Source organism: Diorhabda sublineata, chromosome 7 (genome assembly GCF_026230105.1).
Source record: "Diorhabda sublineata isolate icDioSubl1.1 chromosome 7, icDioSubl1.1, whole genome shotgun sequence".
Taxonomy (NCBI): Eukaryota; Metazoa; Arthropoda; class Insecta; order Coleoptera; family Chrysomelidae; genus Diorhabda; species Diorhabda sublineata.
This window is the reverse complement of record NC_079480.1, coordinates 13,894,108-13,916,845: the sequence shown is the minus strand read 5'-3', so window position 1 is coordinate 13,916,845 and position 22,738 is coordinate 13,894,108. Positions and strand designations below refer to the sequence as shown.

Sequence of the window (22,738 nt, the reverse complement as noted above, 5' to 3'; positions counted from 1 at the left end):
TAAACCCGGAATCGGAGGTTTAGAAGGTGGAGGCACCGAATTTTTGGTTATTCGGTTAATAATAGTTGGCAGGGACTTTATTAGGAGGTGAATAAACCCGGAATCGGAGGTTTAGAAGGTGGAGGCACCGAATTTTTGGTTATTCGGTTAATAATAGTTGGTAGGGACTTTATTAGGAGGTGAATAAACCCGGAATCGGAGGTTTAGAAGGTGGAGGCACCGAATTTTTGGTTATTCGTTTAATAATAGTTGGTAGGGACTTTATTAGGAGGTGAATAAACCCGGAATCGGAGGTTTAGAAGGTGGAGGCACCGAATTTTTGGTTATTCGGTTAATAATAGTTGGTAGGGACTTTATTAGGAGGTGAATAAACCCGGAATCGGAGGTTTAGAAGGTGGAGGCACCGAATTTTTGGTTATTCGTTTAATAATAGTTGGTAGGGACTTTATTAGGAGGTGAATAAACCCGGAATCGGAGGTTTAGAAGGTGGAGGCACCGAATTTTTGGTTATTCGGTTAATAATAGTTGGCAGGGACTTTATTAGGAGGTGAATAAACCCGGAATCGGAGGTTTAGAAGGTGGAGGCACCGAATTTTTGGTTATTCGGTTAATAATAGTTGGCAGGGACTTTATTAGGAGGTGAATAAACCCGGAATCGGAGGTTTAGAAGGTGGAGGCACCGAATTTTTGGTTATTCGGTTAATAATAGTTGGCAGGGACTTTATTAGGAGGTGAATAAACCCGGAATCGGAGGTTTAGAAGGTGGAGGCACCGAATTTTTGGTTTTTCGTTTAATAATAGTTGGTAGGGACTTTATTAGGAGGTGAATAAACCCGGAATCGGAGGTTTAGAAGGTGGAGGCACCGAATTTTTGGTTATTCGGTTAATAATAGTTGGCAGGGACTTTATTAGGAGGTGAATAAACCCGGAATCGGAGGTTTACAAGGTGAAGGTACCGAATTTTTGGTTATTCGGTTAATAACAGTTAGTAGGGACTTTATTAGGAAGTGAATAAACCCGGAATCGGAGGTTTAGAAGGTGGAGGCACCGAATTTTTGGTTATTCGTTTAATAATAGTTGGTAGGGACTTTATTAGGAGGTGAATAAACCCGGAATCGGAGGTTTAGAAGGTGGAGGCACCGAATTTTTGGTTATTCGTTTAATAATAGTTGGTAGGGACTTTATTAGGAGGTGAATAAACCCGGAATCGGAGGTTTAGAAGGTGGAGGCACCGAATTTTTGGTTATTCGGTTAATAACAGTTAGTAGGGACTTTATTAGGAAGTGAATAAACCCGGAATCGGAGGTTTAGAAGGTGGAGGCACCGAATTTTTGGTTATTCGTTTAATAATAGTTGGTAGGGACTTTATTAGGAGGTGAATAAACCCGGAATCGGAGGTTTAGAAGGTGGAGGCACCGAATTTTTGGTTATTCGGTTAATAATAGTTGGCAGGGACTTTATTAGGAGGTGAATAAACCCGGAATCGGAGGTTTAGAAGGTGGAGGCACCGAATTTTTGGTTATTCGGTTAATAATAGTTGGCAGGGACTTTATTAGGAGGTGAATAAACCCGGAATCGGAGGTTTAGAAGGTGGAGGCACCGAATTTTTGGTTATTCGGTTAATAATAGTTGGCAGGGACTTTATTAGGAGGTGAATAAACCCGGAATCGGAGGTTTAGAAGGTGGAGGCACCGAATTTTTGGTTATTCGTTTAATAATAGTTGGTAGGGACTTTATTAGGAGGTGAATAAACCCGGAATCGGAGGTTTAGAAGGTGGAGGCACCGAATTTTTGGTTATTCGGTTAATAATAGTTGGCAGGGACTTTATTAGGAGGTGAATAAACCCGGAATCGGAGGTTTAGAAGGTGGAGGCACCGAATTTTTGGTTATTCGGTTAATAATAGTTGGTAGGGACTTTATTAGGAGGTGAATAAACCCGGAATCGGAGGTTTAGAAGGTGGAGGCACCGAATTTTTGGTTATTCGGTTAATAATAGTTGGCAGGGACTTTATTAGGAGGTGAATAAACCCGGAATCGGAGGTTTAGAAGGTGGAGGCACCGAATTTTTGGTTATTCGTTTAATAATAGTTGGTAGGGACTTTATTAGGAGGTGAATAAACCCGGAATCGGAGGTTTAGAAGGTGGAGGCACCGAATTTTTGGTTATTCGGTTAATAATAGTTGGTAGGGACTTTATTAGGAGGTGAATAAACCCGGAATCGGAGGTTTAGAAGGTGGAGGCACCGAATTTTTGGTTATTCGGTTAATAACAGTTAGTAGGGACTTTATTAGGAAGTGAATAAACCCGGAATCGGAGGTTTAGAAGGTGGAGGCACCGAATTTTTGGTTATTCGGTTAATAATAGTTGGTAGGGACTTTATTAGGAAGTGAATAAACCCGGAATCGGAGGTTTAGAAGGTGGAGGCACCGAATTTTTGGTTATTCGGTTAATAACAGTTAGTAGGGACTTTATTAGGAAGTGAATAAACCCGGAATCGGAGGTTTAGAAGGTGGAGGCACCGAATTTTTGGTTATTCGGTTAATAATAGTTGGTAGGGACTTTATTAGGAAGTGAATAAACCCGGAATCGGAGGTTTAGAAGGTGGAGGCACCGAATTTTTGGTTATTCGGTTAATAACAGTTAGTAGGGACTTTATTAGGAAGTGAATAAACCCGGAATCGGAGGTTTAGAAGGTGGAGGCACCGAATTTTTTGTTATTCGGTTAATAATAGTTGGTAGGGACTTTATTAGGAAGTGAATAAACCCGGAATCGGAGGTTTAGAAGGTGGAGGCACCGAATTTTTGGTTATTCGGTTAATAACAGTTAGTAGGGACTTTATTAGGAAGTGAATAAACCCGGAATCGGAGGTTTAGAAGGTGGAGGCACCGAATTTTTTGTTATTCGGTTAATAATAGTTGGTAGGGACTTTATTAGGAAGTGAATAAACCCGGAATCGGAGGTTTAGAAGGTGGAGGCACCGAATTTTTGGTTATTCGGTTAATAACAGTTAGTAGGGACTTTATTAGGAAGTGAATAAACCCGGAATCGGAGGTTTAGAAGGTGGAGGCACCGAATTTTTTGTTATTCGGTTAATAATAGTTGGTAGGGACTTTATTAGGAAGTGAATAAACCCGGAATCGGAGGTTTAGAAGGTGGAGGCACCGAATTTTTGGTTATTCGGTTAATAACAGTTAGTAGGGACTTTATTAGGAAGTGAATAAACCCGGAATCGGAGGTTTAGAAGGTGGAGGCACCGAATTTTTGGTTATTCGGTTAATAATAGTTGGTAGGGACTTTATTAGGAGGTGAATAAACCCGGAATCGGAGGTTTAGAAGATGAAGGCACCGAATTTTTAGTTATTCGCTAAATAATAGTTAGTAGGGACTTTATTAGGAAGTGAATAAACCCGGAATCGGAGGTTTAGAAGGTGAAGGCACCGAATTTTTGCATATTCGGTAAAGTGGGGAGTGAAGAAACCCGGCCTATGAGTTTTTAATATTTTGTAGCTGGATCCAAATTTATTTTACTACAAACTTAGGGCTCGGTAGGTGATGGAAGGCTCCTAGTTTTTTACTAAGTGGAGGCTTTCTATCGGTTTGTCGTGTATTTCGACATATTTTGCTTAAACGAAGTTTTAATCGGTGGACCATCACAAAAAACCCAAGGTGTAACGTCAACTCATAATCCGCCACGGTAAATCCGTACTTCATATGAAAGTTACGAGCTAAATACCAAGGACAGGTTTAGAGAAGGCTTAAATCAGAACTTTTCTCACTTTAAAAAAAAGATCTAACCGAGATAGCGAAAACACACTTTACAAATTAAGGATGTATATTTATTTGCTTTCCATGAGTTTCTTTTTATGAATCGTCGTCTGGCACGTTTATATAATCTTTTGAAACACCACGATTCAATTTTATCAACATTTCTTTGCACCAATTAACACTAGCTTTTGTTGAGCGATATTTTTATTATGAGGTATCCCATTCGAACAAATGAATGTATCAAATAACACTCCTATGTCAATCTTTATAATAGAAATGTCAGATTTGACATATTCACATCAGTGTTGCCATACCTCAAAACTTAAATAGCAACCGTCGTATTGCAAAATCTACTATGTTAAAAGTTTTATCAGCTAAAGCGTGAGTTTTACTTTAATTGATTATGAATCCAACCTCTAGAGATTTCTCTTCTTCGTTCGAACAACTGTACCAGTTTCTTGCCATCAGTGCGATCTCATCAGCACATATTTGTATCGATATATTAAGAATATTGGTTCAATACAAAGTCTATTTTAAATTGAGCTTTTAAATCGATTTTATCAGTTTTCTAGGTACCTCCAGGTCTTCAAGACTCGATGTTTTTGCGTCTGTCGATGTTATCAAAGTCAATAAACATGGTCTGACGTTACACAAATTTACTTTGGTCTTGACTAAATCCACATTGTAATTCTCCGATGTTAGTTTCAGTCTATCGTCCAATATTGAGATAAAACTGGTTAAGTCTTGTTTAATTAATCTTTCACAGAACTAGAATGAGTGGAAGGACCCTACACTACTAAAATATGACACTAATCACGATGACGTCATGTTGGAACGGCAGTGGATCATGGAATATACCGTTTCACATCCATTTGTAGACTTTTTCCTTGCGTGGATGCTTAACGACTTTCTCAAGTGCGCGCGCTTACGTGAAAACTTCTAATTGGTTTTATTTTTTGCAAGAAATGTTCGTTGATGAAGTTTTATTTAAAAAAATATCATTTTTGGCCATATTTGAGATTATGTACCAAGATAAGTTTCTTTTTTAAGGACTTTCGTAGATCGTTCCATTTAAAAAACATTTTTGAGACAATCTGTATGGCTGGAAATCGACTAGAGATGGGCAAATATACGAACTTTCGAATAATTATTATCATTAAAACAATCGAAACAAACGAAAAACAATCAGCAGCATCTAAGAGTTTCCGAAATGAGCAAATGTTTAATATTATATAAAAATTGATGGAAAAAATTATTGCATTTTTGGTATTAGGTTCAAAATAATTAAAAAATCACGTATTTTGAATTTTCCACAAAAAGCCTTTTAATTTAAGAATTGTTAAGTTAGGTAAAATTAGGTTAGGTTATGTTAGGCTAGGTTAAGTTATTTTATGTTAGGTTATGTTATGTAAGATTATGTTATGTTATGTTAGGTTAGGAGACTATGATTATAACGATTCACATGCGCTCGATGCACACATTCGTTTGCCTATTAGAGACCCTAACGATACATCAAATCTTGCGAATATGTTAATTTTTTTTGGTTTTTAAATTATCATTTAAAGTCCAACGCAAAAATATCCCAAAACAATTGCCTCGCCCTTTACTATCTGACAGGTTTTTGTAAATAATTACAAGCAAATTTTAAAACTTTATTTACGTCGCAATCAAATTCGAATTCAATAACAATCTGGTAACAGAATAATTTATAATATACGTATCAAACTAATAATATTTTATAAACAATTTCCAAATTTAGCATAAATATAATATCTTAAGTTAACTATGATTTACTCTTTATCATTGTATTTATTAAATATTTGTTTCTGATAATTAATAATAATCATAATTTTCCATTGTATAATAATTGTTAATGGTTGGTTTACACGTTACCGTTCACCGGGTCTACATATACAGCCATTTATACGCGGGTAAACCGGAAGTTTGTGAAAATACAACGATTGTTTGAAAAAATTTCGGCTTCAATCTGAAGATTTCATGAGGCGTTCATTTTCTGTTCGACAATTGTATAAGTGAAGAAACATACCAAATTAAGAAATGAAAAATAATGTCTAATTTCCCATATAAACATCTAACAAACCGTCAGTCCACGTGGACTCATCGTCTCCACTATTTACCAATGAAAACATCGAATTGTTAACATAAATGCATTTCTATTGGCCGAAGCTGTCGGAAGGCATATGTACACAATTTACGAACCCACGAAATATGTGGATCATTCACAAAACATGTAAAGAAAAACTGAAATCAGTTGACAAAGCTACTCAATATTTTATACGTAGGACAATTTATAGTTTGGGCTTCGAATCGCTTCCTAATCCACCTTATACTTCAGATCTAGTTCTCAGGGAGTTTTTCCTGTTCTCAGACCTCAAAAAGGATGCTCGCTGGACAGAAATTTTGATTAGATAAAGAGGTTATCGTCGAAATTGAAAACTGCGTTGAGGCTAAAGACAAATCTTACTATAAAATAGATTTTATTGATCTCGAAGGCAACTAAACTGAATTGGGAGACTGTTGAAAATATATGAATATGATATTCTATTGGATGTAGTTTATACAGGACGTCACAGAACAGAAAATGAACAATTTGATGGATCTTTATCGCCCTATATCTTATCAATTATTCATATTTTAGTTGTAAAAATATTCTAATTCAATATAAAACTTTATTTACTGATATTATCACATATAATTTTATCTGTTTTAAACACTAAATCCTTCTGCGCAATGCTGAACTCTATTATCTGGCGGCGGATATTTACAACAATAACTGGAAACCGCTCCCATGGCGGCTAATACCAAAGATAGAACGGAAAAACCACAAACAGCTACAGAAGTCATGTCAGCAAGTGGTGTGCCCGGTTTTGGATGTTTTATCAGAAGGACTAACAGTGCTACACAAGTTAAAAGACTGAAGATACTAAGAACGATATAACCTGTAATTAAAATAAATTTATTATAGTCCATTCGCACAGACGAGAACGAAAGCAATAAAAATGAGATCAATATTGATAAAACCGTATATATTCAACTCATTTTGTTAGTTCATCTGTTTAGATGGAATTTTATAACGAAAATTTCGTTTTTAATGGAAATATTGCCTTTTTTTCGATTACTATCTCGTTTTTGATGAAAATATATTATTCACTGAAAACTATTGGATGTATGAAACAAATAGTGCTACACAAATTAAAAGAATGAAGACATTGAGAACGATATAACCTGTAAGTAAAATAGATTCATTATAGTCCATTCGTACAGACAAGAACGAAAGCAATAAAAATGAGATCAATATTGATAAAACAGTATATATTCAACTCATTTTGTCAGTTCATCTGTTTAGATGAAATTTTATAACGAACATTTCGTTTTTAATGGAAATATTGACTTTTCTTAAACTACTTTCTCGCTTTTGATGAAAATATATGATTCATTAAAAATTATTGGATATATGAAACAAAGTGCTACATAAATTAAAAGACCGAAGACACTGAGAACGATATAATTTGTAATTAAAATAAATTCATTATAGTCCATTCGTACAGACGAGAACGAAAGCAATAAAAATGAGATCAATATTGATAAAACCGTATATATTCAACTCATTTTGTTAGTTCATCTGTTTAGATGGAATGTTATAACGGAAATTTCGTTTTCAATGGAAATATCGACTTTTTTTCGATTACTATCTCGCTTTTGATGAAAATATATGATTTGATATATATGAAACAAATAGTAGAAGTTTTAGTCACTAATAGATGGTGCTAGAAGGAAGAAAGAATTTACAATGTAAAAAAATCAAGAATGAAGATAAAAAATGCACCCTAACAATTTACCAATTAACTGTAGTTGATTTTGAAAAAAGACTAGCATTTTGTAGGTTATGTTAATCAACATAGGAACTGTTTCGGCTACGCTAAATTTGGAGATGTAGCCACTTTTAATAAAAATGGTTGGGTTAACAGGCAAAACATTCACTAATTCACGTGACACACAGTCAAACTAGATGGCCATTGAATTTGTAGGGAGATATTGCTGGTAAATATGTAGTAGGACCATGAGAAACAATCAAATGCTGATAATGAGATGTATTCAGATTTTCTAATAAACCAATTACCTCTTTTATTCCCATTTCATACACTTCAAACTAGTTGGTTTTTGCATGATGGTGCGTCTGCTCACAAAAATCAATTAATTAATGGTAACCTAAATGAACTATTTCCTGGAAACTGGATCGAAAGAAATTGTCTATTAGAGTGGATGTTATGATGGAAAGAATACGGAAGGAATTTCAATATAAATAAGGCTATTATCCCTCAAATTTTCAAATTAATATCTCAAGGGAACTTTATCACAGTAATTAATCACCCTGTATATGATTTTGGTCGATTTATAACAAAAATGCGTTAACGGTCTCGTGGTAAGGTCGTTGCCTTGCAGTCAAATAGTCGCAGGTTCAAGTCCGACTAGGAAATATGCAATTTTTGTTATACTATAATAGTATTTTCAATTAAATTGATAATATATTACAAAAACTATAAATACTGTCTGACACGCGTTTCGATAACCAAGTTATCATCTTCATAGACTTAAGTTAAACTGAAATCTTAGCTCAAATAGATACAAAGGGTCAATTCCCTACAGCCCACTCCATAGTTTAGTAGTCAAGGAATAAATTTGAAGATTCCCGCCAAAGAATTAATTTCTTCGGAGAAGGTGAAAAATTTAGTATAAAACAGGTCCTTAGATTTTAGTTTACATCCAGTTTCTGAAGACGATAACTTGATTATCGAAACGCGCGTCAGACAGTTTGATCGTGAGGATTGATGTAGTGGTGGTGTAAACAGCGCGTTAAAAAACAACTTACCAGATATATAGTTTCGGTTGGGTAACCAATACATATTCCTGCTTCTGAACCCTAATAAACCTAATACTAGGCAAGTAAAACCAGCCACAACTCCGAAATCTAGAAAATATTTCCTATCCATGATATAGATCATATAAAAACTCAATCCAGACGTAGCGCAACCACAGAGGAGCATCAACAATGCCGAAAATGTAATAGTAGCTTGCACAGAAATGTTTCTAACACTCAAATTAGACCAAGTATCCGATTTGGAGAAAGTAGTTTCGCTGTAAACGCTCTGTATAGGACTCGAACACATCGGGGCTACTATAGCTGTATGTCGTTTGTCGTAAGCTAACTGCTTAGCTGCTATGGCGTAATTTAATTTTTGTTGTGCTTTTGGAGGCGGTTTTTTTAATTTTTGCATCGATTTAGTTTGAAAATCTTTGGCTATCGGTGAGATTGAAGGCGGCATCAACTTTCTAGAGGACTGCGGAGACAGTACGTTGTTAGTTTTCTTTGGAGTGGAGAGGATTTCGTGAAGCTTCTTGGTTGCTGCTGGATTGGGCATTGGAGATTGTTGCGTATAATTCCAGCTGAAAATATTATAGTATCAATTTAAATAACAACAACATGCGATTGCAGAAGTTGTTTTGTTATAATTAGCAATCAAAAATTCACTTCGTTGAAACGGTTGATTATCAATCAAACATTCACTTCGTTAAAACTGTTGATTGTCAATCAAAAATTCACTTCGTTAAAACGGTTGATTGCCAATCAAAAATTCACTTCGTTAAAACGGTTGATTGTCAATCAAAAATTCACTTCGTTAAAACTATTGATTGTCAATCAAAAATTCACTTCGTTAAAACGGTTGATTGTCAATCAAAAATTCACTTCGTTGAAACGGTTGGTAGTCAATCAAAAATTCACTTCGTTAAAACTGTTGATTGTCAATCAAAAATTCACTTCGTTAAAACGGTTGATTGTCAATCAAAAATTCACTTCGTTAAAACGGTTGATTGTCAATCAAAAATTCACTTCGTTAAAACTGTTGATTGTCAATCAAAAATTCACTTCGTTAAAACGGTTGATTTTCAATGAAAAATTCACTTCGTCAAAACTATTGATTTTAAGGTTAAATGTAGTGTATTGGTTAAACTTATACGAGGGTTGTACCCAAAGTAAGGTTTATATATTATTTACAAATAGAAAACATTGTTTATTGTTATTAATTTTTACATCGTTGAAAATCTAAGACTGTTGTCAATTTTTTTAACATGATCTCCATTTGTTTTGACACAATTTTGGAGACGGTGCGCCATCTTTAGTCGGAAAAGTCTCCCGCTTAATCTGTTGCGGGAGCGTTGGCTACCTAAATCTTCTTTTAGCTTGGCGATAAGATGATAAGGGCTAAGTCCGAGTTATACAAGAGATGAGGTATTACAGATCACACAAATTTCTTCTTTGTGTCTCCAACTGTTAAAGAGAACCCTCTTACGATACGTTTGATTGGATTTCTTTGGTGACATTGAACCTTAGTGCCGCCATTGTCGAGTTTGTTGTTTTGTTCTGCGGATTTCATCTTCTGTGACGATAGAGTCAAGCAACACAGTAAACGTGTCCGTCACTCAGCATCTGGTGGACCTAACAAGCCCGAGTACAAAGATTTTTTGGGATCCAATTTGTATATAGTTTTTTGTTCTACAACTAAAGTTCATAAAACAGTACCTCACCAGATGAGGACGAATTACGGGCAATGAGCTTAGAAGGAATGTTGAGTCAGCGCCGAATAATCCGTCCTTTAACAGCACGCGAAGCGCCAAAAATTTCAAATAGAAAATCATTTGAAAGAAAGACAGTACACAAAGTTGTTGCCGTGGTTCGAGATGATCTGAACTCAGTCGAAACACACTATAGAAATTTCTAAAATTATTGAACTGTCTACTGAAAGAAATGATACAACTGATGATACAAACTATAATTATTAACCTCAAACGAAAACATCAATAATTATCGAAAGTATACATACCTAGTTTGAGGTTTTTGCGGAGAAGCTGGAATATATTCATACCTAGAGCTCTTAATCGAACTTTGAGGAATTGAAGGCAGCGTTTGATCTTGTATATATTCATATCTATTTCGATTTGGCGTAGAAATTTGTTGTTGACTTGTGGTTAAATTTGTTAGATGATCAACAGGAACCAAGGCATATCTAGTGGTTAATTCAGTTTCTTCATCAGCTTCAATAACTGCATATCTTGAATTATACAAAATTTTATTTTACACGGTTCTGAAAATACCTTATAAGCATTTATCTGAAGATGAAGAAATTTTATAGCAGATGAGAGAATATTTAGAAAACCTAGTTAGTTTAGATGAAGGGAAATCCACGATGAATGGCACCTAGAACTATAAAATGATGAAAACGAAGAACTAATAGAAACAAAAGAAGAAAAGAGATAAAGCAGCGGATTATGACAATATTACATCAGAAAGATTACAACATTTTGGAAAATGGGGTATCAAAAAGTCTAACAAATAGAAGATACATTCTGACAAACGAAATAGGTATCACCGAAGAAAATGAATGAAAAACAATTAAAGGAAGCACAAAGCGGTATTCGGTTTTATGGACATTCAAAAAGCAAAAAGTTTCCGAAGAAATCGAATATATGAAAGTTTAAATTAAAGGGAAGTTGGAGTCACTTCCAGAGATAAATTATGACCAATCTGAGGATTTTACGACAAAAGAAGTATTGAAACAGGGGAAGTACTGAATCTAGCTCTAATTATATTGATAATGGATGATGTTTGAAGGAAATAACTACGATTGTTCGCTAAAAATGAAGCACAAAGATAAAAATTATGGTGTGGGGGAAAAATAAGCAGTGAAGTTTCAAATATCAACGTGTGGACATACAGAGCGATGGAAAACAAAAAGTAGAAAATGTCTATTATACGAGAATAATTCCAGAATACCTGACTTGACCTAGAGATGGCGGTAATTGCTGGAAACATACCACTGTATTGGAAAGTACAAAATCTATACAGGATAAGTTTCTATGCCTAATCGAGGCGCCTCCTAGAGGTTCTCGATACGAATCGAGGCAAGAAGAAGTGACAAGATTGCTACTCATCCACACTCTCGTTACGTATTTTGACGAGCGTTGCATAACTTCATAAAAACACTTGGAGATATTCCTTACCTATGTACTCGACCTGGTGAAACTTCTAATTCTTCGTGATACTGAATCTGCTTTTTTGGTGTAACGTTTTGTTCTTGCATTTGAATATATTCATATCGTTGACTTTGACTCCTAGCAAGTTTTGGTTTCGTAGGTGTCGGTACACCGTACCGAGCTCCTTTTCTGTCATCGCTTTGAGACAAACCGTACCTGCTTCCGTATCTATCGTCGTTTTGAGGAACCTATTAAAAAACCATAAGTGATACAGCAGAGGCGTTTACGGGGATCCAAAATATGACAAATTGGGACGATTTAACTCTATATAAAGTTGTATCAACGGGGAGTGATAGGGTCTCAAAGTAGGGCTCACAATTTCTTTGTAACGAATTACCAATGAGGGTTGTATATTCGAGCCCTGTAGCAGCAGAGGATTATTTATTGCATACCGAAATCGTAGGTGCCATACCATTAGCTTTGATCCGAAACTGAAAAATCCTGAAGATGGGCTAAGACGTTCTTTGGCAACAGTGTTTGTGGAAACTGGCGATAATTTTCTGGCTCTGGAAAGACACGGAGGATGCAGTTCTTTCAACGTAGCAGGATACATAGAAGAACCAATACAAAAAAAAATAGAAGGATCACAAAAATTGTTTAATCCTCCTCACACGAATCAAAATATTTGCTGCTTCGACATCTTCAGTTTTAAAGAATGAAATACCGAAAAGACTAACTTCTGCAATTATACAAATTGTTCAATAATTGCTTCGATTAATACCAACGATTCCTAAATGTACTACGAGGATGGTCCGAGAGGAATCTGGCCTAACAAAGAAAGCACAAAAAATTACAGTCAAAAATATCATTATTGTTCAACGTAACCTAGTTTTAGCTCCCAATTTTCATATTTATGACAATTTGAACGATCTTCAAATTACAAAAGAAAGTTGTTTGATATTACACGGACTAAACTGCAGGGCTCAATACTTTATAATGCAAAAAATGCACAATCATTTGCCAAATGAAATGAAATCAATTCGAATTGAATTTGAGGGCGTATTTACTGGAAAATGCCTGTTACTCTATCAACGACTTTATTAGTTTTATTTTTATGTTTGTTTTTTAGTTTTTACAAGCTTTCGTTAACAAATTGTGACACAACGACATAACAACGACGTGGTGTAAATATTTATAAAATGATTCTTACCTGGATATATTTTTTTCCTTCATTATTTTGCGCTACTACCACAAACTTTTTATCCGTTATAAATCCTTTATCGTCCACTAAAACTTCTTCGTAAAATTCTTGTTCTTCCAAACATTCATCTATTTGTTGAATGTCGCTTCTTCTCGGACCTTGATCGATATTTTGAGGAATACACTGCGCCCCCACTGGGGAATGTCTCACGTTTTTGGGGCTCAACACTCTAGGGGGATAGTTATTAGCTATTTCACTTTGTTGACAAAACGCTGGATTTAAGTAGAAATTTTGTTTTGTAGCCATCGTCAACCGGGTAATTCACGCACATTTAAAAACTATTTTCCTACTTTTTTTTTTCGAAAAACAAATAATATTGAAAACAAAATATTTTGACGGTTATTTTGCCGGCGTTTAAAGGTCCGTTGATTAGTGAAAAGGTAAAAGTGCGACTGGTGGTTACACTAGAGCGTAACGGTTACTAGAAGGGGACAAGCAGCTGCATATGTCGGACGTCATGTGTGAGGTTAGGGTAGATTACAGCGGCGTATCTTATCTATCATATAGTAAACATATTTTTTTTGAGTAATTTTATTTTGAAGCAAATAAACTTATCAAAACCAATCTAAATATTTACGAATGCGATCAGGAAAAACATTTGATAAAAACCTAACAGGCAGTAATCTGTGTGTGTGTTTTCGTAGAAGGATTGTGGCAAAATAAAACACCAAAGTGTAATCGCTCTAATATATTTCCGAGCTTTTTAATTGGAACGAAATCTTTCAGCTAGATTATGAACGTTTTCATATTGGGAATGTGGCAAAATTAAAAACCCAAGTATAATTCTATTAGGCGTCAATTAATTTAATGTTTTACAATAAATAACACAATTTAAAACCGCCGAATCTTGACTAATTATTTTCCAGGCTATGTATACATAAGTATTCGAAAAATCGGAATATATTAAAGTTAGTACACGTTGGTGTTTAATTTTGCCACATTCCCAATTCGACAACGTTATATATAAATTGAGTATAGGTATAAAAAGATTTATTATACAAAAATCTACAATTGTTGACTTTTATGTAGGTACTTTTCAAAATGTAACACAAGCTTTTTTTCTTAGAAAGTTACCGTTTTTCTAAACCATGTGGTAACTTGTTCCTTCAGCTTGTCTTCATCGTTGAAGTCTTGACCACCAAGGAAACATTTTAGAAGTAAGAAGAGATGAAAGTCGTTGGTAGCGAGTTGCGGGCTGTAAGGAGTATGGTCCAACACGTCCCAGTCAATTTTTTGTAGAAGATTTTTTGTCAGATTCGAATTATGAAGTTACACCATGTGGTAACTTGTTCCTTCAGCTTGTCTTCATCGTTGAAGTCTTGACCACCAAGGAAACATTTTAGAAGTAAGAAGAGATGAAAATCGCTGGTAGCGAGTTGCGGGCTGTAAGGAGTATGGTCCAACACGTCCCAGTCAATTTTTTGTAGAAGATTTTTTGTCAGATTCGAATTATGAAGTTACACCATGTGGTAACTTGTTCCTTCAGCTTGTCTTCATCGTTGAAGTCTTGACCACCAAGGAAACATTTTAGAAGTAAGAAGAGATGAAAATCGCTGGTAGCGAGTTGCGGGCTGTAAGGAGTATGATCCAACACATCCCAGTCAATTTTCTGTAGAAGAAGTCACGTTCGCAATATGAGGCTACAACACAACATCTTTTGACAATTATTTTCGGCGCTTTTTCTGCGTTTTAGAGGTGTCAAGATTTGCTAAAGGCTAAACTTTCATTGATGGTCGCTTAGCTTTTGGTATATCGTAAGAATCTTTATCCTTTTGTGACTATCCGAGATGGTAGCGGTTAAAAAAGTCCAACGTTTTTTGTTTTATTGAGTAAGGATTTTGGGTACCCAACTGAGCAAAGTTTATGTCATGAATTGGTGAAATGGTGATCTTGAGATTTGCGGAAATTACATAGCTTAAGTACTAATTGTAAACTTATAATTTTGCTCAAAGTTCTCTTCAATTGCATGAATCAGTTAACAAGTAACCAACACAGGCGTCCATATCGTTCTCCATCGTACACTTGGTCACTGGTCCCATTTTATAATAATTGATTCACTCGTAGCATTTTCTCCCTAAACCTTGCATATTTGCAGATTAATATTTCTTCTGCTTGAGTCAAAGTAACTACTACGCATGCTCGGAACTGTTAGAAATACAATCGGTACTCGCATTTACACTAGATCCGAAGGTCAAGTAGCTGGAGCATCTCGTGTCTGATTGTGTATCGTGCCTTCGACTTATTTCTTGATTTCTTTCTTAAGTGAGTGAGGTCCCTATACAGATTTGCATTTCGATTTTGGTATGGAAAATCCACAATGCGAGAAAAGTTTGATCACCTGTTACAATTAGATCGCAATTCTTGATCCTCGTGGAGCTTGAGATAGTTGTAGTCCGTATATCAAATTGGGTTTTAAAATTTTCTTGTATATGAGTTGATATGTGGAATTTTCTGTGTAGAATCATCTATATTTTGCCACTTGTTGTCTCCTTCCATGTCAGCTTAGAATCTACATTCATTCCTAGATATTTTCTGTGTTTCCAAATTCTATACCGTTTTTAAAATTTATTCATCGAGTTTTCTCTTCTCCACTTTTTGACCTTATCTTGAATTAAATGGTGCCTTTCTGTAGCTTATGGTAGCTTCTTTCACATTTGCTCCTGTTGGAAGGAGTTGTTCGTGTCTGGTATATCAATTTAGAGATGTACCAAGCACGCTTCCTTGTGGTACGTCTTCTTCCATTTGGTCTACCTCAAAGTATTCATTTTCTTATTTTATTTTGAAAAATCGATTCTTTATAAGTTTCCAATAACCTCGCTATTGTTTTCTTCCATTTGGTTTATGAATCATTCATTTCGAACCTTACCAAAAGTCTAACACCTCTAATTTTGTGATATCTCAAAATATATATTGTATACGTAATTTAATAGAGTATTAAAATATAGGGATGATGTATTATTTCATATTTTGTAGTAATTGTGCCTGAATAATGTTAAAAATTTTTATTATTTTGTAAACTTAACAAGAAAATCAAAATATTAGTCAATTAATTTATGATTGCATTATATAGTATATTAATTATGTATTGAACATAATAAATAATTAATAAAAAAAGAGAGTGTACGCCACTGGATAGCACGCACCAAAACTTCTTTACTTAAAGGTATGAGTACGCTTAATAATTATTGTTATATCCCCTACCTATTACAGACAGGAACTCATTCTCTTGTGTGTGCATATGAATAGAGGTCTAGTTATTAGTTTTTGTTTCTAAATCTTCTTGATTTTAGGTCTTTTATGTTTCAAAATTGGTTTTTTGTTGATAATTTGTTAAAAGAAAGATAAAATTTGACGTTTCGGCTTTTCTTTATCGAAATATAAATAGTCGAAACGTCAATTTTTATCTTTCTCTTAAAAATTACGACTCGTATTTAGAAAAAAAAAACTAATTTTGTAACAGAAAAAGCCTAAAATCAAGAACATAAGGTGCATTAATATATCAAAAAGTCTAAGAAATAAGAAATTGAAGAAATTTATTAGTTTTTATACAGGGTCTTTCAAAACGTTCGCATGCGAGTTATATCACTGCATTAAGCGAAAAAAATCGATCAAAAATCACCAAACAATCACATGTCTATAACGCGTAGATTAATCGCAAATTAACAATAAGGTTTAGCCAATCAAAGCTTGTGAAAAATTCCTCCCTATTGAGCGGTCGAGAGAGCCATAAAAGAATTTAGCTGCTGCCGTCTTTTTGAACTTACCTTATTACCATATTATTATCGATCGTTGAACTGTTGCGCACGAGCAGTGGCAAAACGAAATAATTATCACGACGATGAAAATGGTAATTCAGTATGAAATGAAAAATAATCGCTCTGATAAATTTATTTGCAAACCCTTTTATTTAAAAAATTTATATCAAGTATTTACATTCAATGATGGCTATTTTATTTTCTTACAGCTAAGTTCAAAAATGCGGCAGCAGCTAAATACTTTTATGGCTTTCTCGACCGCTCGATAGGGAGGAACTTAAACATTCCACAAGATTTGATTGGCTAAACCTTATTGTTAATTTGCGATTAATCTACGCGTTATAGACATGTGATTGTTTGGTGATTATTCCTCAAAATAACCATTAATTGCCCACATCACCTCTTCATTGTCGGAAAATCCTTTTACCACTGGGCCATTTTTTCAAGTCTGGGAACAGAAAATAATCCGCGGGGGCTAATTCTGGCGAAAAGGGTACATGACGTAGAATTTTGGCCATTGCAATAACAGATGTCTGAGCTGGTGGATTGTCTTGATGAAAAAACACTTTCTTTTTAGCCAAATGCTCGATTTCTTCGCTCAAACGTTGCAATAAGTTCGCACATAACACTCGCCGTTGATTGTTTTTCCTTTTTCAAGATAGTCAATGAAAATTATCCCACGTGCATCTCAAAAAACCGACGCCATGACCTTGATTACAAATGGAACCTTCTTTGGACCCGATTCTCCCTTTTCAATCCATTGTTTTGATTGTTTGCTTCTGGTGTGAAGTGATGGACCCACGTTTCATCCACGGTTATGTATTTTCGCTCCCTCCACGCACTCTTTCAAATGTCTGTTTAGTAGCTAAGCATCAATTCTGTTACACTTTTTGGTGCTCAACTCTCAAACCCGAAACAATCCGTTTTCCGGAGGCAGACAAGACGAGACGCGGGACAAGCGAATGGAAATGGGGACTGTCTCGGGAAATCCAGGACGCTTGGCAACCATGGTGAGCTGTATAGTTTTTATACATATCTTTTTCATACCATTTTACAATCAACCTGGAAATTTCTCTCATTTATGTATGGTCGTAAAGTATGGAATAAATTCAATAATTTCTAATCCAAGAGATATTTTCAAAAACCCTCGGACACGTCAATTTTATTTTTCGACGAGGATTTTTTTGAAGAAAAAATTAATATAAAGGGTGTTCTCAAAAAAGCTGGGCAGGTAGCAACTTTGTTTTTTTAAATAGACATCCCCAATTTTTTTTACATTTTCGGATTCCTTGTAAAATTCTAAGCATTTTTCATGTAACACTCCCTATACCTAACTTTAGCCGTTTTGAAATTAGAGGAATGAACAATTTACTATTAAATTATAAGTAGGCCATGACTTTTTGACACAAAACAGCACTTTATTTCATTTTGCTTTTAATTCGATATTGCCTAAAGTGTTTTTCGATTTCTAAATATCTATCAAAGTATCTTTTTGCATGGTCGCAATAGTTTTTTCTGTTTGAAAAAATATTTTTATAATTAATTTTATTATCAAGATGCGGCTTACTGAGACGCAAAGGATAGAAGTTTTAATCATGATTGGCTATGAAAATAGAACCAGAACGCAACAGGAAGTATGCGAGTTATTTAACCAAAAATATCCCGAACGGACTCCAATTTCGCAATCAACAGTAAGTAAGATTGAAAAGAAATTTCGAGAAATTGGTCATGTAAGAGATGCTCCAAAGTCTGGTAGACCATCTGTCTCAGAAGAAACACAATTGGATGTTTTATTAAGTGTCCAAGAACGGCCTCATGTTACAACTAGAGAACTGGCCTCAGAATTAAATGTTAGTAAAACAGCAGTGATCAAAACATTACATAAAAGCAAATACCACCCTTACAAAATGCAAGTCCTTCAAGAACTTTATGAAGACGATTATGACAGAAGTTTCGAGTTCTGCGAACGTTTACAAGCTATGTGCCTTGAGAATGAAAACTTTGTGAAAAATATTGTGTTTTCGGACGAGGCTACGTTTAATTTAAATGGAGAAGTAAACACGCAAAACTACCGTTATTGGTAGGACGTAAATCCGCATTGGATGTGCGAAGGCCATACTCAGTATAGGGAAAAAATTAACGTATGGGCGGGTATTGTAAGAAACAGTATTGTTGGGCCCTTTTTCATTGAAGAAAGTTTAACTGGTGTTATGTAAATGTAAACATTTGGTTCCAACAGGATGGCGCTCCGCCACATTACCATGCACAAGTTCGCGCATATTTAGATAAAATTTTGCCGAATAGGTGGATTGGAAGAAGGGGGGCGATGGAATGGGCTCCAAGGTCCCCGGACTTAACCCCTTCAGGCTTTTTTCTGTGGGGTTACATAAAAGGAAAAGTTTTTTAAACAAAACCTGCAGATATGGAAGAATTAAAAAATCGTATTACTCAAGAAATGCGACGTATCACACCACAAGTCATTAATAGTGTCCAGAATGAATTTATTAATCGGTTAGGTTATTGCCAGTTAACAAATGGAAGACATTTTCAACATTTGTTAAAATCAAATTATGTAAACTAGGTATTAGAGTTAAAATGTCGTGTAAAAATCGTAATTTTTAAAAATGTTACCTGAAACCCCGTGGATTCTATAAATTTCGTATAAATTTTTTTCTTGTTTGCAGCTGCTCATGGCCTACTTTGACTTAAATGTAATATCGAGGCGAATTTTTTTTAACACGCTCTAATTTCAAAACGGTTAAAGTTAGGTATAGGGAGTGTTACATGAAAAATGCTTAGAATTTTACAAGGAATCCGAAAATGTAAAAAAATTGAGGGTGTCTATTTAAAAAAACAAAGTTGATACCTGCCCAGCTTTATTGAGAACACCCTGTATATTAATTTTTTCTTCAAAAAAAACCTCGTCGAAAAATAAAATTGACGTGTCCGAGGGTTTTTGAAAATATCTGTTGGATTAGAAATTATTGAATTTATTCCATACTTTACGACCGCACTGTATGTGAGTATACACGAACTAACACAAGTAGTAGATAAATTAACTTGGTGCTCGTTCAAAAATAATAGTCTCCGCCATCTTGTTGTATAATATAATATTATTGATTTAATTATTATATATTTTAATCAACGTCTTTTTTAATTATGCAATATCGTCACATTTTCAATTCACGTGTGTTCGAAGATAGGAGAAGGTATTTTAAAAATTGTCTGTTTACATTTTATAAATCAAGGTTAAGGTGATAAATTATTTTATGTGAAACCTATCGTCATACCTTTCAAAATTTTAATAGGAAGAATATTCTCAGAAATCGTTTAATGAAATTTAATAGTAAGCGAAAATAATTGTCTCGTTAATTTTGACACAATGAGTTCTTTAAAAATATATCACGTTTAATTGACTATTAAGCCCAGTTCCCACGGGACGTGGCACGAGCGTGTGGCTCACGAATTTGTGGAAGACGGTCTCAATAGCCACCAGGAGCTCCATATCAAACGTGTTTGATTTTCAGGCGTGAATATGACAGTTGTTAGCCAAGTTTTGACGATGAGTGATTGTTTAATGAGTTTTCAAGATGTCTGAACCATCAGGAACTCGACTAGTGAAGTTGCAAGATAGTGCAGTTAAGTTTATAGAATTGTATGCTGGTCGACGATTCTAACTGCAAAAACTACAAATATAGAGATTTAAGATTGGCCGCAGCGAAAAGAATTAGCGAATCGATGGGGATCAACGGATTTGGACCTGAAGAGGTTATAGCTAAATTAGCACTTGTATTTTAGGGATCAAAGCTTGTCTCAGGTTGTTGACTGATTTTAAAATATGTTTTGATACACGTTCCAGGAGACTTCAGACATTCGTAATAGGTTTCTAAAATCTGAGCCTGCTCTTCTAGACAGCCAACTCAGGTTCCCGTTTCTCAGCCATCTCTGGGTATATTATTTGTTCTAAATCTTCTCCGTTCCACTGGAGTTTTCTACGAGTCCATATCAGAAGTTGTTCAATGATTCAAGACCAAATAAAAGATTCTGTCTACTTGTAAAAGAGTTCTGGAAAAAAATGTCTCTCGTTTCCTCACACACAGAAGATAATATTGGTATTAGGACTGATAGTATGAGAAAACAAGCTTTGATTCATGGTTAAATTTCACAACCTTATGAATTTGGTTGCAATCATTGCATTTGTTATCTATAGAGGCAACAATCCCAATCTAGAATTTACTAAATATCGACTGTTCCAGAAAGATCTCAAAAGAAAGGCGCTCGACAAACGCATCTCAAAAGTAGTACGTACTTCGGCTAGGCTGCTTGATGGTATCGCTGAAGATGCTCCAGATCCCAAGAGTTACATATGAAGTAACATCTGACAGCATATAACAAATGTGATAACTTCGCGTAAACACAGAAGATAATAAAAACTGTATTGCTTTTCATAATTCATTCTTTATGCTAACGTTACTTGATAAACATATATTGTAATTGTAATTTTGTTTTTAAAAATCCAAATTCAAGGTTGTAATTTATAATTGGCGCACTCAGTAGGATAGGCACGGGTTTCGGAAGTGAACAGTTCCAAATTGTACCTGAAGTGAAATTCGGGACTTTAGAGTTTCTACACCTTAAGTGCGTATTATGAACTTATAAACTTCCGAACTTGTGGCAATAGGAGCAGGGAATCACGAAAAAGGCTCAGGAGAGCAGTGCGCTCGAATCGACGACCAATCTGTAAGTGCCTTTTCCTTTTTACCTTTCCAAACCCCTCTGTATAAGGATTTTGGTAAAGTTAGTTGAATTCTGTTCATTGCGGGGAAATGGGGAAATGTTAGTTAGTCATTGGTAGTAAAATTTTTTTTAAAAAAAAACAACCACACTCACACAAAGTTCAACTTGTTCACGAAATTTTAGGAGAGAAATTGTATATTTAGACCACTCAACGTTTTGTTTAAATCGACACAATCCTAGCTACTAGATTTAGGAAAAGCCCCATTGGATTCAACCAAAACATACCCAGCGCCCGAAAAAAATCATATTTGGATAGGATTTATTGGTCCTTATTCCTTTCGACAGAATTCAACAGCTAAGCGATATTTAAAATATCTTTTTATGGTTTTAATTGCTGCATTGCCAGATCCAATGATGGGAAAAATTTAGTTATCTACAAATGATTGGACTATATCTTGGACAGTTACCAATTTTTCTTGAGCTTTTTTGGTGTTAATAGTATCAAAGATATTTGATTCTCTTATAGTCAATAACGACACAATATCAATCCATAAACGTCCTAACCTCTCAACTCTTCCAAGAATTGTCGATCACTTGTTAGTACCTCAGCCAGGTTAAGAAATCAGATACATTCCTTGAATTCAGCTACGTCTCTAACTCTTAGAAAGCAGTTGAGGAGATAGCTGGAGGCTTGTTAAACACAAAAACTTATTAGATCAAAACATATTCTACTCATTTCGTAGATTGAATACGCCCAACGGAAGGTTAATGACTATTTTGAGGAGCTTGACGATTCATATTTTTTTAGACGACACCATCTGAAAGTTGTTCGTTCTGTATTCATTTACATACCGAAAGTTGCGTTTTGAGTGTTCCATGTGGTGAAAGTGACAATTCCGTACTGTAAACCACGTTCGGGACGCTCTGGAGTAACTTCCTTAAATGTAAATCTAGCCACTTCAATGTTGACAGTTGACAGTCTCACTTCGATGATTTTGCATAACCTTAAATTTTTAATTTTCCGAAGTTAATTGTTTTGTCTCAATTAATGAATAACAATGAATGATGATGAAAAAGAAAACATCAGCGATGAAGAATTACTACTCAGTGTAATTGAAAAAGTTTTGGATTTTTGTGCTTTCTTTGTTGGCCCAGATACTTCTGGA

At 35.0% G+C, this 22,738-nt stretch overlaps 2 protein-coding genes across 4 annotated transcripts in view; one reads left to right on the top strand and one right to left on the bottom strand.

The window, feature by feature from the left end:
- The window catches only part of LOC130446432 (uncharacterized), a 55,964-nt gene that overhangs the window by 14,328 nt on the left and 18,898 nt on the right, over window positions 1-22,738 (top strand). The gene's annotated exons all lie outside the window — the stretch shown is intronic.
- LOC130446430 (uncharacterized) lies at window positions 5,407-13,562 on the bottom strand. Its single transcript, XM_056782688.1, has 5 exons — window positions 13,030-13,562; window positions 11,847-12,067; window positions 10,670-10,897; window positions 8,659-9,233; window positions 5,407-6,727 (listed from the first exon to the last, which is right to left on the bottom strand). Exons 1-5 carry the CDS (start codon window positions 13,324-13,326, stop codon window positions 6,495-6,497), a joined length of 1,554 nt encoding a protein of 517 aa, XP_056638666.1. The 5' UTR covers window positions 13,327-13,562; the 3' UTR covers window positions 5,407-6,494.

What these genes read in the sequence shown, in the direction of transcription:
- LOC130446430 (XM_056782688.1), bottom strand. Translation starts at nt 13,326, where the DNA reads ATGGCTACAAAACAAAATTTCTACTTAAATCCAGCGTTTTGTCAACAA. An exon ending in AAGGAAAAAAATATATCCAG is followed by an intron (nt 12,068 to 13,029) that starts GTAAGAATCATT and finishes GTTTTTTAATAG; the next exon opens with GTTCCTCAAAACGACGATAG. An exon ending in TCACCAGGTCGAGTACATAG is followed by an intron (nt 10,898 to 11,846) that starts GTAAGGAATATC and finishes GTATAATTCAAG; the next exon opens with ATATGCAGTTATTGAAGCTG.